At 36.8% G+C, this 15202-nt stretch overlaps 1 protein-coding gene across 4 annotated transcripts in view; it reads left to right on the top strand.

Moving 5' to 3' along the window:
* The window catches only part of TMTC2 (transmembrane O-mannosyltransferase targeting cadherins 2), a 244057-nt gene that overhangs the window by 161549 nt on the left and 67306 nt on the right, over nt 1-15202 (top strand). For all 4 annotated transcript variants that reach the window (XM_051770040.1, XM_051770037.1, XM_051770039.1 and 1 more), the window contains 3 exons: nt 10200-10285; nt 11161-11345; nt 13024-13102. In XM_051770040.1, the coding sequence (XP_051626000.1) occupies nt 10200-10285; nt 11161-11345; nt 13024-13102 (350 nt within the window). The remainder of the gene's footprint in view (nt 1-10199; nt 10286-11160; nt 11346-13023; nt 13103-15202) is intronic.

The following is a 15202-nucleotide window of genomic DNA, read 5'->3' as shown; positions in this document are numbered from 1 at the left end:
TCTGTTTCTAACTCCACTAAATTGTAGAGGTGTTATTTAGACTTCTCTTTTAAGTCTGAATAACACTTGGTGGGAGGAGTGTATGTAAGCGCTTCCAAGCAAAGACCGGTACCCCTCTGTAATGTTAAAACAGCAAATTAGTTTTCTCCTGTGACTGACTTCAGAGCAGCATAGGTTAAACAAAGTTTAATTACTAGAACCCTGTTGTAAGTGTGTAAGAGGATAAATAACATGAGCATCAAAATAATTATACAGCAGGGAGAAAGATTTCCTAACTCATTAATGTACCAGATCATAAACATGGAAGCGATTGTCATGCTAAGGTTCTCACTGAGGTGAGATCATGCTGAGTGCCCCAACAAGGAGGGGACTGATTCTCTGGCTGAATATCCCACCTGCTTCCTGCTCAGCTCTAGTTGTCGTTCTGGTGCTTGCCCTTCCTTCCCCTCCTGCCATGACTCAACCAACCCAAGCCCCCAGAGTGGGGCTCTGTTGCAAGACAGGCTCTTCACCTCCACTAGCCATATGCTCTTGGTTCATGATGGTGTGCAGGACAAAATCCAGGTGGCTGCCATTCCATAGGTAGTAGTATGAAAACGATGTCCTGAGTACGGTACAAAGATGTGAATGTTAGATAATCAAAATGTGCAAAACTAAATTCAAGTAGTAAAGCTCTTCAAATAAATAAACAAGAAAATAATGTTCTACCTGTAAGTCCAGTTTAAAATGGCCACTTATCTAAAAATGAAGTTTACATAGTTTTCTTATCTCTGTTAGGCGGTGAAGAGTATGCAAAGATTATTTTTAAGAAGAAACTCTTTTTTCATTACATTTATAAAATGACTTCTGAACACAGCAGAAAATTGGAGGAAATAAAGTGACAAGATTGATACTTGTTCATTTCTCATATGCCATTCATTTTGGAGATGAAAATTATAACTATTAAAATCTTTTGAATACCTATACAGTACTTTTGTCTCTTACTCACTGTGTCATAGAGGGAAACTGAAGTTAATACCAGGGTAAGAAGAGGAAAGGGAGTTGGACAGCAAAGACAGGGATATAAAAAAAATCACATTTCAGTTGTTTTACCATTCTCAGAATAAGTTCCTAGTCTTCCAGGTTTCCACTGATATACAAAATATATGCTTATAAACCTTCATCTCTATTGAATAGATTTTTTTTTGAAATTCTACTGAATTTGTGTGGAAGGAATTTAGCTAAAATACTGGTTGGAATATATAGGGCATAAAGTCACCTTAAATATACCTGTGAAAGTAAAGGAAGTTTAATTCTTAACCTTTCTGCTGCTATATTGAATGCCATAGAATCCTTTATTTTTTAAAAAAGCTTCACAAAACCATTAGTTATTCAACAGTAGTTGAAAAATCTTGCATATTTTTTTTGGTTTTGTAGTCTTTCTCAGTGTTGGGTGCTTCAAGATGCACCAGGAAAACTAGGTGGTAAATGGAGTGTTCTTTGGTATTATAAGACCACAGATGAGTCAGTTCTTTTAAGCACAAATAAATGCTCAAGAGCTCCTTTGCAATTGAAGTCCATCCTTGACATTTAGTTCTGTGAGTGCATTTTACAAAAGACCTCTCTAATGCAAAAATGTGTCTTATATGTGCTTACAGGTCTGTTAGTTTTGCTGTTTCTGGTTTTCAGTATGTACCTTTGAAACTGAAACAGTCATTCAATAGAAGCCTGGACAAAAAGCATCCTTACAGTAATTTAGAAGCAATGTATGTGTCTCACATGTTTGTTATTGTTTCTAAGCACTTATGCCTCAGTATTTGATACAAATTACTTGGCATATGCAGTCCAGTGTTCACGCACAGCAGCAACAAATCCAAGTGCTCTCTGATTGAGGAACAAATTATTAAGTTTTAACTCACAGTTTTAATGGATAACAATCAAAGAGAGAAACTATATAAACTGAAGAGTTCGTTCTCTTTCCTTCTTTTTCAATAAATGGAAATGTGAGGTTGGCTTAGAAGTTGGCTATGAATACATTAAAATCTAAAGAATTTAATAGATTAGATGAATGGCTGATTTCAGTGGTATATTATTTTCTGACTGTTATACCTTATGGTTCTGAGTTACAGCTGCTTTTGCCATTTAGAACAATTTAAAATGCATTAATTTAGATTACATAGTTACATAATCTCCATTTGAAGGTTTGCCTACTTCCTCACGTTATTTTCTGGTGTTCAAGTATGTCAATTCTGTAATATTAAATTCCTAAACTTTTAGAGACCAGCAGAATTTTTTTATTATTATTTGGATTTCTTTAAGAAAAAAGAAAAAGGAAACAAGAAATTGCAAAACTTGAGTTTAGGCTAAGGACTTGAATTATTGTTTGGAAGCTTATTTTCTGGAAGTCTCATGAAAAACTCGAAGGGTAGCTACTGTCAACTCTGAAAGCATTTGAGATTTTGAAAGCAGTTTCAGTGCAGAAGGGGTTTCAGTTGTTGTTTTATACTTTAAATGGAGAATGTATTACAATATGCCTTTAATGAGGTAGCTTCAAGAATACATTTAAAGTATCCTCCTATAAATAACTTCTCTGACATCTTTAGACTGCACTGCAGGTAATTTTTACGAACAAATTTCCAAGCCAACTTCTTAAATCTATGTAGCACTGCTGATTCCAGCTAGATTTCAGAGGGCAGTAAATCAGCATGAACAGAGTTATCTTTCTATGTTTTTTTTTTTGTTTGGTTTTGTTTGTTTGTTTTTTAAGTCAGAAAGCTGTGTATTTCAATACTGTGAAGTACCAAGGACAGAGCTGGTGAAAAATGATAGTTTATTCTTCCAAACAAGGGAATGTTCAGTAGATTAAAAACAAACTAATTTAGTTTGTTTTGACTTTCAGTCTTTGTTGCCCTATGATTGTTACCTTAAGCTCATGGGGTTATTTGTATTGTCTCAAATTGCTTCTAATTCATGTCTAAAGTAAAATTGCTTAACAGGTAAAGGAGAGTTTTGCATACATTATTTCACTTGTATTTAGTTCTGGCTGTGCTTAGAGTATTCTTTTGTCATCCATATTAATATTTTACATTACCTTGAGTTTCTCAGCTGATTATAAGGATGTCCTCAATCTGACATAAATATTGAATATTCCTTTAAAATTTTACTAAGTACTTGAAATGTTCTATTTTTGGAGTATACAATGCCCTATAAAGGATGAATTTCTACCAAATAGCCATCCCCTTGCTTCTCTTCTGAAATATCTCATTTTGCCTTTAGTGATACAGGACTGTGTATACGAGTTTATTATTTAAATAATTTAATTTCTTTGAATAAGGTTATATTATGAATTTTCATAAACTTTACATGGGAAAACTTAGGATATTATGTTAATAAATGTGGATGGTTTTATGTTTCTGTTAGGTAAAGTCTCCAATAGTGGCTGAAATTTTTATCCTATAAAGTCTAGGATTGCAGAAGTGGTTTACATGCAAACTTTAACTCTTCATCCTTGGATAAAAATCAATATGAGCAAAGTTCTTCCTTGTCTACTGTTGTTAGCCTATTTAACACCTGAAAATGTGTTCCCTGCCTTTTAAGGGTTCTGGCATAAAAATCTCCTTATCGGATACAAAAAGCACTAAAAGCAGGCTGACCTACAAACCTGTGTTGAACTGTTGTTGAACCTGCCCTGGACAAAATTTCTACAGCAACTATGAAGTAGAAAACAAGTCAAGGTTATGGTTCCTCTTCCTTGATAGCCCAGAAGTTTTTATCATTCAGGATATGGAGTTAAAAAGCAAAGAGGATGTGTCATCTGGTATCTGCCCAAGTACTTGGTTATTGTTTTTCTCAGCTGTGAATGCAAACTTGTTGCAAACCTGCCTGGAATTAACCTCTGCTTTGCCAGCTAGCTCTTTCTCTGTCAAAGACAGAGGATAAAATTTGTATTGTGCTATAACCATACCTTGATAAAATATTGCTGTGTCGCGAGTGACTGGTGGTGTCCTGCAGTGCAGAACTCTGCTCTGGGACACTTTGCAGGGCCTATATGAAGTACAGGTATTTTTCAAAGTAATACTGAGAGGTGAAAGGCGTTCCGTGACCTACCTATTCAATTACATGTCTCAGTATTTGAAATTGTGGTCATTTATATTCCTTACATAAACTTTCACCATTTTATAAAATTAGGAAAATAATTGTTTGAGTCTGCCATTCAATTTCAAAGGAGGCCCCTCTTGTAAGAGGTTCTGTCCAGCTCTCTATCTATGGTGACTACTGGGGCACATGAGGGGGAATAGAAATCTGGTTTGAGGACTGCAGACATGGCACAGCCCTGCCCATTGTCCAGAGGAGTGACAAGAACAGGAGCAGTGCTATTCCTTATCCCCACGCCAGTCCTCCCTCTGTCAAGGAAACAGGAGTTGTGAGAGTGGATTTGGTGCTGCGTGTATAGTAATCCCAGTCAAACTGCACCAGTAACAGAAAAAAGAAAAGGACAATATTTGCTGACCAATTTACTTACATTTGGGAAGCTCTTCTCTAGATCTAGGAGAATGTGGCAGAGTTTTACTGTGCTGTCTGAAAGACTAGAGATTGTTTTGGGGTGGTGGTTTTGTTTTGATTTTTTTTTTTTTAACTAATGGGACTATAGATTACTGTGCTTAGTGAGTTCCACAAAGGGAATGGTCATTCTTTGTATGTTTGGGTTCCTATTGAATAAAAAAGTAGGATTTATGGTTGCATCCATACCCACTAGTTTTGCAAATGACAGGGAAAGAATTGCCTTAAGCAAAGCACATCCTCTCTTGCTACTTGTCTCCAGCCACTTCTGTGTAGGGAATAAAAGAGGATTATCTTCCATTTCTTTCTTTATTTGTCAGTGCAGCATTTAGGTAAATATAGTTCTTGGTAGATAATGCCACCTGAAATCAGTGGGAGGAACGTAGCTTGAGGCATGGAAGAACTGCAGACATGGGAAAATAATAGCTAACAGCCCATGTATTAGTTGCTATAAACCAGTAAACAAAATCGATTAACCTATTTTAGTATTGTACCTGGCTATATTTTGTAAGTATTTCACTAATATATGTGTTTACTTTGACAGTTACAGTCCATTTATGCCAGCTTTAGTCACTAAGGAGTTTTCGTTATAAGTAGACCAGCTGGCTTTAATAGGGACTACCAACAGAAAGAAATTAATATGTAACTTGAGAAAAAGGATAGATGATCTACCACCTGTTTATATTCTGTGACTGCCTTCCCGTTCTCAAAAACATTTTTGTGCCATAAGTATTTAATGACTTTGGGTCAAAACCAAAGCAGAGGAAGAAGACAGGAAGATCTTTTATTGTTGGTCAAGCAAGGTACATAAAAGTCATCAGCTTAAAGAATTCAGGACGGTTACAAAGAATTCACTTGGGGGAAATGTTTTCCTGCACATTTTAAATGAGCAATTATATCTATAGGGGTGATGTGCATCATTTCTAGATAGTCAGAACATTTTTTTCTTATTTTTATTTGTCTTCCTATTAGGAAAACAGTATTCTGAGCCATTTTCAAAGTCACTTGGTGAAGTTTGCCACTCTTGAAAGTAGTTAGCACATATCCTCCATTTCATAAATGATTAACACTCCACTGAAAAAGTAGCTAGAAGTAATGCAGGCAAAAAAAAAAATCCTTTTGTAACATTCCAGAATCTTGCTACTTATGATAGTTAGATCTTCTCTCCTAATTAATCCTAAATAAATTCATGGACAGTTTATAACTGTCTACTGTGTGTCCTGTGGTTTAAGTAGCTTTTTCTTTACCAAGTACTTTCAGCCTCATGATACAGCAATGAGATAAGAAAACCAAGAGTAACAGCAACAGTACCAATGACAGAGGGTACAGGAAAGGAACAATTCACATGGAAACCCCCCAGTAACGGGCAATACCCGATGGCTCCTTCTGCCACGCTGCCCCCACTGCTCCCTCCGGCTCAGAACCAGCATTACCCAACTGCTCTCTTCAGCTCGGAACTGGGACCACCCCACCGTTCCTTCTGCCAGACTTACTTGAAAGGAAGCCCTTCTCCCTGGAAGAGACTCCTTTCCCCCCACCTCCAGCAATGATGTGAGCTGGTGTAGAATAACCTTCAGGTCCTAGACATGCCCTCTCCTGGCTACTGCAAAAATTACCCCTGTCCTGGCCAGAACCAGGACAGAGCCCATCTTTTCACTTTCTGTTCATCTTGACAACCGGGAAGAATTTTTAGGGCCAGCCGCTTTCAGAAGCAACCCTGGGACTTGCTGCATGAACTCAGTGTTGCTGGAGCAGCCAGCAGAGAGCCTTGGGAATGAGTACCCTGCTGTACTCTCAGGGCCCTTACCCTGGGATCCTTCACCAGCCCCGATGTCTTCACTGATCAGGTCCACTGATTTAGCAATGCAGTATCAAGGTTGAACTGTGCTGTTCCTCAGAACCTTGTGTCTGCCTCTCAGATGTAACACCTAGCTGAAAATCATCTAATGGCTTAGATGCTGTGAAATACAGCAATGGAAAAGAGAATATAGGACCTGATTTGCAGTTTTGCTTGAACTGATTTTGAAATAAACAATAGTTTGTATTTGTTCCTAGAACTTATTTTATATTTTGCTCAAAACCTAAATATTTATAAGAAGCTGGTAGTGTTTTCCTTGTAGAAACTGGAGGCAGAGGCAAATATTACTCATTTATATTCCTCCTGTGTGGTGAATGAGACGGTAGACCTGTGGAAGTAATAGTGGGAAATAATGTATTTGGAGACTAGGATTATCATCCTCTAAAATGAAAAGTGGAACATTTCACAGGCAGTATTAATTTTGGTAGTAACTAAATTTGAACTGTTTGGTTTTTCCATTTTGTTGGTAACTAGATAGAGATTAGTGAGTATATTTATATGCCTACATTTTATTTGAGCTTAAAGCTAGAGAGGATGTGATTTTTTTCATCTAGGAAGTAAGGTATAACTGTGCCTTAAGCTCTTCTAATATTCTTTGCAAATTAAGGAGTCTTTTGCGAGTTTAATGCAATGTTCGTCATCTTAACTTATCTATTTAAATAACTGTCCCTTCATGAGTGCACATCCAAGTAATTCATCTCTCAGAAGCATACTTGTCAAAGTGTTAACTATATTCAACTAAAAGTGGGGGTTTATAAAAACTTTTTCTTGACTTTGTTTAATCAGAAACTAGAACTGGAGACTCATAAAAGTAGTAATTTTTGTACTGCCAGAAACCACAGTGAAAACTAGCAAACAATCAGGACCAATTTCACAGGGACAAGAGACAGTTTCATGCCTGGTTAAGATTTTTTAGATTATATCGCTCTTCTTTTTCCCTTTCTTCTACCAAACCTCATAACAATATAAATAAAAAACTAATTATTTGCTGGAATTCAGCACACAGTCTTGCGTCTCAGCAGCTTGGGTTATATATATATGCAAGAGAGAGTAAGAGAGACTGATAGGCAGACTGACTGTTAATGGAAACAGATAAAAGAGAAAAGGTCTTCTGGAAGAGAAGTAGAAAAAACCCACCCTGAAGTATCAAGTAATTAATCAAGAGTGTCAGTATTAGAGCATGCAGTGAACACAGAAGATTAATTTGTAATAATTGCAAATAAGTTATTTTAATCCCAAACCCACAAATGTTGTACACTTACCAAAGTAATTTGTGTTGTTGAAGTTGACCAAATATTGTTACTTTTCTTAGTATGTTAAATTATTTATTCCAAAACTAAAATAAGAATGGAATTTCTTTGATAAATGTTTCTAAAATTGTGTGGTTTTGCTTTTTAAAAAATTAAGAAGCAGCTTAAATGTCAGACCAGACACCTCATTTATTTTTTCTATTAATTGTACTACTGTCAATAGAAAACAGGATCAAAATATCATAATTAATTTTCCTTGAAGTAATGACAGTCTATAAAAATTTTTACTGTAAACAAGATTCAGGTTCTAGAAAATTTAGAACATGTTATTTCTATCCACATGATCATACCTCTTGCTATTTGCAAGATACTTAACAGTAGTTACAAAGCGTGGTGCCACGCCGAAAGGTATCCTGAATGTTACTCCATCATTGCTCACATTACTGCAAGTGCTAACTAAATGTAGGTTCTGTTAATATTCAAAGTGATTTACTACCTAATCTGAAGTTAATTGGGAGAGAGTTTCAAAGTGAGGTCATGTAGTGCTGATAGGATCATCAATGCTGATAGGATAGATTACAAGAAAAAGAGGATATATTCCTCCATTCTGTGAAATCCTAACCCAAGGAAGCAAACAACGTGGATGGTGGTTATTTCTTTAGCTAAATACCCTTCTCTTTTCTTCCCCTGAACTTTACTGGTCTAATTCTAATTACTGGTCATTTGCTGACATGTTGAAGGATAAAAAAATCTTTTCTGATTAGAGTCTGGGGATGGAAGAGGTCTAAGCTCTTCGCGGTTCAAAAAGCTATCAGCAGATAAAAACATAGAGGAAGAAAATTTCTGGCGGTTAGAGAAACTACAAATAAATGTGATACTGCTCCCATCTAACAGAAATAGCCGCATTTTCCTGGGTATTTTGAGTTCATAGAATCATAGAATCAACCAGGTTGGAAAAGACCTCCAAGATCATCAAGTCCAACCCTTGATCCAACACTGCCATGGTTACTAGACCATGGCACTAAGTGCCACATCCGGTCTCATCTTAAAAACCTCCAGGGACAGTGAATCCACCACCTCACTGGTCAGTCCATTCCAATGCCTGACCACTGTCTCTGTAAAGAATTTCTTCCTAATGTCTAAACTAAACCTCCCCTGGCAGACCTTAAGACTGAGCCCTCTTGTCCTACTGCTGTTGCCTGGGAGAAGAGACCAACGCCCACCTGGCTACAACCTCCTTTCAGGGAGTTGTAGAGAGTGATGAGGTCTCCCTTGAGCCTCCTCTTCTCCAGGCTAAACAACCTCAACTCCCTCAGCCTCTTCTCATAGAACTTGTGCTCAAGTCCCTTCATCAGCCTTGTTGCTCTTCTCTGGACCTGCTCCAGCACCTCAATGTCCTTCCTGAACTGAGGCCCAGAGCTGGACACAGTACTCCAGGTGTGGCCTCACCAGGGGAAGAATCACTTCCCTGGACCTGCTGGCCACAGTGTTCCTGATCCAGGCCAGGATGCCATTGGCCTTCTTGGCCACCTGGGCACACTGCTGGCTTATGTTCAGCTTCCTGTCAGTCCAGATTCTCAGGTCCCTTTCTGACTTGCTGCTCTCCAGCCACTCAGTCCCCAGCCTGTAGTGCTGCATGGGGTTGTTGTTGAGTTATATGACAAGGGACATTTATCCCTGGATAATAAGGTCTGAGTCTCCACTCTGAAATTACTAGTTTTTAAGGATTTTTAAATCCTTCTGGTTTTAATATATTTGTATATGCTTTTTTCAGTCTTCTAAAACTTTGGGAACACTGTAATGCTTTGTGCCTTCATTTAAGCATATAATGTGCATTCATGTCAATGGTCTCCAGACCACTTATTTCTCAGAAATTTGTGGGTGGCTGGCTGGTGTAAATTGTAATTCACAAGGATGTTTGTCTTAAAAGCTAAATTAAAGTCCATGTGTTATGGAACTGAAAGTATTCAGTATAATTTTTAATACCTCTTCAGTTAGTAAAATTGCTTAGAACATAAATAATGCAGGAAAAGTGTAACTGTTGTAGGTGCTTAGCTGTACAGGAAATAATCTAGTGCAATTGCTCAACAAGGGGACTGGTTTATGTGACACATATCAAGTGCTAGGTGGTTAACTTTATCAGGCATTTGAAAAAGACCTGCTTATTTCAAGTCAAGAAAAGATGACAGGCTAAACTTGAATGACTTAAAAATACCTCCATCATACTCTAGCCACTTTAAAAAATCTCACAAACTAATGTTTTCTCAAATGAGAAAATGAATCTTCTGGTTTCCAGTAAAGTCAAGACTTCTGCAGTTAAGATCTGCTTTTTAAAAGTCATATGAATGCGCCTGATGTCTTTGAATTAATATTTTTCACAAAATAATTTTTGCACTGAATTGTTATTAAGAGAGTGGTTAAATCTCTGAAATACCAGTCAGCATATTTTTCTTTGTTACTTGAGTTTTGTTTTCAATATTTGTTTTCAAGTTACTCTTTGTAGTAACCTCACTCTCTTCTGGTTTTCTTTTTATTTTTTTTCCCTTATGCAGAGGATTACTCCTTCAGGAAAACAGCAGGTTTTCAGAGGCATTGCATTATTATAAACTGGCAATTGGAAGCAGACCCACACTAGCTTGTAAGTATTTCAACTATACAAGGTTGTATAATATTGACTATAGTTTTATAGAAAATTCTCCTACTCTTTGATAACACTTCCTTTTTTTCAGAAGTTTTTAATTCAGAAAGCAAAAGGTGAAATTGTGCACTTGAAAGCAAGTGTTTATTAGTAAATAACTATGTTTAGTGTGGTACAAGGAAGAAGCACATAATGAGTTAAACTCAGAAGCATAACTAGAACCTAAAATGCTTCTTATCTGGGATGTTGAGCCACAGATACTACTGCCCAAATTTTCAGGCACTTGTTTGCTGTTCCTTACAGCCACTCCCTGGTATTTATGGTATGCATGAGTAAATAATACAAATATTTTTGAAGTCCTTTCATTTTTCCTTTCTTTCCTGGGGAAAATGGAGAATAATCATTGGGATGTTACCAGTGATTGGTTCTAAAATTAAGTAGGTGATTTTTAAGATTGCTGAGACTTTTGTACCTTCAGTATTAAATCTTATATCTATGTATATATACATAGATATACGTATTAATGTATATGTATATTTTCTGTAACATTTCAAGCAATCGTGTTATTGCTTGATACAGTCCTAATAAGAGGAACGAAATGGAGTACCCTGCCTAACCATTGTTTCCTTCCCTCCTTACCAGTCTTTATGGCCACTTTCTTCTTTCCTTTGTCTTTGTACTTTTACCTCTCATATGTGCACATATTCATTATATGTTTATCTATAATAATAATAATAATAATATATGATCTGTATTACAGAAAACAAAATTAGATAACCATAAAATCTCTAGCAGATGCTTTGTACTTTGAATTAAAACAGTAGATAATGCATAACAGAACTCCATTGAAAGTAACATTTTGTCCCTCTTCACAGCTGCCTATTTAAATACTGGTATCATCCTGATGAACCAAGGGAAGACAGAGGAAGCCAGGAGGACTTTTGTGAAGTGCTCAGAGATCCCTGATGAAAATCTGAAAGATCCTCATGCTCATAAAAGCTCTGTTACCAGCTGTCTTTATAACTTAGGAAAACTTTTTCATGAACAAGGACATTATGAGGTAAGACTCCAGATTTGTCTATAATATCATGATAAAACATTCATTCATAAATAATATCTACTACTTCCACCTAGACTTTCAAAATACATCACAGGCACACATTTCACTAAATCAAGATTAGCGTTCTCTACAGAGAATATTTAGTCTCCACAGCCACAGGTGTGATGGTATTACTTAGCAGTGTGATATTCTCATGTCAGAGTCAACATTAGTAGTGGTCACATCTGATACGTGTAAATTCATTGGTTTTGCCTTTGTACCTGTAGCTGATATGCAAAGGATATAACCTGATTACAGGCCAGTCAACCTAAAGTGTACTGACTTTATAATTCAAAACAGAGTAAGTCCATCCTTAGTTGGAAAAATGCAATTATGTTTGCTTTTAAGTCTCCAAAAATAAGACCCAGTTGAAACAATTTAAAACTTCAGTGATTAAAAACATCCCACTATGTGCTATTTTCAGATAACTTGACCTAAGTGCTAAAGTGGGTTGGATATTTTTAATGTAACCATATGCTACACCTAAGCCATCCCATCTCATTTACATGTGCGAATGTGACTGTTGTGATTCCTTTCCATTTTCCCTGATGAATTTCCTAAAACTGGACATTCACTTTAGTTTTGACCTTTGGCAGTATTTAAAAGAAGTCATTCTCTCCTGGCATTGCCAGGCATACTTCAGAAACAGGAGTTGTGCATGGTTTTGATCCATACAAGTGTTCCTGACCATGACAGTTACCTCAGCTGTTTAAGATTAGTCATGCACAAGCTCTGCAGATTCTGTGTCATCTGTCTGCTGCATTCAGCTCTGTCAGATGGCTGCTACTAATTGGTTAAAACACAGACAGCTAATGCACACATACAGGGAAGAGAACAGCAGCATGTTGTCTGCATAGCTGATACAGTGTAGAGCTGGATGGTTTATATTCTTAAAATCCCTTGCACCTCAATACCTGGAGGGACTTTAGGAATATAAAACATCATATTTTTGCTTGGTGGTTGTTGCATTCTTGATTTGATCATACATTTAGGTTCTTTTCAAGCATATTTCAGCCTTCATAAGCTGTGACTGTTTGATGCAGAGCTAACAGACTGACCAGTAACCATCCAAAGTACTGAATGAGTAAATATGTGATCAAGTAATTTAAGGTACAGCATATTTGCAAAGAGATTCCTGTTTTGGCATTCTTGACTTTATAGTGCATCTCATTTTTTCTGTGGAGCAGACTTCAGTTGTGAGGATTATGTTTTGTTATTACTTGGCAGTAGACAATGATTTCTTTATTTTTAGGTCACTTAGTGTAGCTTTTTCGTCAGAAAGTTCTTTGTCTGCAATTTGATATTACTCCATATTCTTTGACAGCCTGCAGAATTTTATATCTGTTTATAAACTCATCAGTCATTAAGGGGTATAAAAAAAATGTTACTTCTGCCTGGGAAAACAGATGCAATATTGGAACTAATCTGATCTCTTGTCAATAAGCTTCACTGAATTTGGTAAAATTCAGGTAAAAAAAACACTTTAAAGGAGAAATTCGAACTTTGTGTGATATTTATGATACTGTTGTGTTTTCTCTCTGCACCATTCATTTGGGGAAGGAAGATAGTTTGGTTTTACTTTATATGTGAAAGTATGCTTTTGAAACTTGTGCTTTCCTGCTTGTGTGTCTCTTTTCAGGATGCCCTTATGGTTTACAAAGAAGCAGTACAGAAAATGCCAAGGCAGTTTGCACCACAGAGCTTATATAACATGATGGGTAAGTGCATTGTTAGTGCTTCAGAATAATATCTGAGGAGTCAGGTAGGGTGAAACAAAAGAGCTTAGCCAGGCAACTGGTGCTCAAATGAATTAGCTAATAAACCCCTAAAATAATTACCTTCAGTAGGTACAAGCCAAACTAGGTTCAGAGCTTAAATGTCAGTAACTGCAGTGCTGGATAAGGCACAATAAGTGATGAGATTATTAGATACTGGGTATCTTGAAGAGTGTCAATGCAGCAGTTTTACATTTAGAATGTGTGGATTAGTGCTTTTCTCTGCCTCCAGAATTTCTCGTCCACTATCTTGGAGGCCCAATGTGCAATTCATACTTGGTGTTGTGTTTTGGTTTTTTTTTTAGATCTCTCATATATCTTTGAAACTTTATAAAAAATGAAGTGAGATTGATTATAACGTAAAATTTAGTGTGGGGAATTAGTTTTTGAATTGCCTTTCAAACCAACAAGGTGTCCAAACAGGCCCACAGAGGCAATTGGACTCTTTTTTTTAAGTTGTGCCAAAAACTTATTCCCAGCTGATGGACTTTTGGTTAGACATCTACAATGGGAGAATTCTTCTTCCAGCTATCTGTCCTTCAAAATTTTAGAGGAGTCTCTTGAGTACTGCAAAAAACATCAATTTTACTGTGAGGTGTTTTATTTAATTTCTGCTCCTCGTATTCTACATCACATCTTTATACAGGATACATTAAACAGATAAAAGAAAGAAGAAAATATTAATTACTCTTTTTAGTACTCAGATCTGTAAACAAGAGGGTAGATTCTTATTGCTCCAGAGATGTTTTTAAGTGGAATTTTCTCTGAAAGGATATGTGTTTCTGCTAAGCAACTGAAGTGTCTGGCCCAGTACTCTGCGAGGTCCTCTCTTGGACAGAAAAGGATGTAAGAACCTTTACTTTAAAGTAGTTCAAAGTAAAGCAATTAAAAATAGTTGTGGAAACAATTAGGGTCAACAGGAAGCATGTGGGCTTTTTTTGTGGTTCCCCCCACCAATGCCTAATGTATAAGGGAATGTATTGGTTGATACCAATTGGTTTGACACAGTTGTTGAAAGGAGGCACCACTCACTCTTCTCTACTTATTCAGGAAAGGCATCTTTTAGTAGCACCTTAAAAGTACTAGGGCACAGGGAAAAAGTAAAATTGTAGTTGTAATTGATGCTACATATTTGAAAAATGTAGATGTAAATGCTAAACTAAGTTCTTCTCTTGTCATAGTGACAAAGCATTTAATGTCAGTAACAGTCTAAACACTTCCTTAGCAGTTCATATGGTTCATTGGAGAGTTACTTCTCCATGGATAATGAACTTTATCAGATTGATACCAAGGGCTAAAATCTGTAAAATGGACAAATTGGTTACTTCATGTACTTTTGTTCATAGTGAGTCTTAGTGAAATTATTGTTTTATCAGTTCTATACTACAACTGCTGTTGTAGTATAGGTATCTGCAGTCACACCTATAGTGACTGCTGAAGTACTCTTGCATTATATTTCACAGATTATTCTGAGTCAGAAGGGATCCACAAGGATCATTGAGTCCAGCTTTTAAGTGAATGGCCCCTATGGGGATTGAACCTGCAACCTTGGCGTTATTAGCATCATGCTCTGACCAACTGAGCTAATTTCAGGACCACTGCAGTGCTTGAGCAAATCCTCCGAAGTCTGACTGCCCTCTTTAGTGCAGATATGTATTTCATAATTCTGATCAAAGTGTTCCTCAGAAGTATAAAATTTGAAAAATTAAACCAACACTGTTTCTAGCATGATGGTTGTCCCATTACAAAGCGGGCCTGTGCCACCCTTTTTCTTTTCCCATGAATAGATGTTCCCTTTAGAACCACTATGACCTATAAGTTTCTCAGGTTTTTATTTTTTTTTTGCCCATTGGTTACTTTTTTAGGTTCAGGAGGCATTTCTCAACTTCCTTTGTAAGCACTGTCCATTACATCCAAGTTCACTCTGTTCCTGGGATTTGCATTTATTAACTCACAAAACCTTAGTGAACACAAAGACTAGCTCAAGTCCTTTGCCCGGGCTTGGCTTCTGCTGTATTTCCTCACTCTCTTCCTTAGCCCGTA

This window comes from Manacus candei, unplaced genomic scaffold, assembly GCF_025592945.1.
Source record: "Manacus candei isolate 608988 ecotype Guabito, Panama unplaced genomic scaffold, ASM2559294v1 h1tg000114l, whole genome shotgun sequence".
NCBI classification, from domain to species: Eukaryota; Metazoa; Chordata; class Aves; order Passeriformes; family Pipridae; genus Manacus; species Manacus candei.
This window is presented reverse-complemented; position numbering and strand designations above follow the sequence as displayed.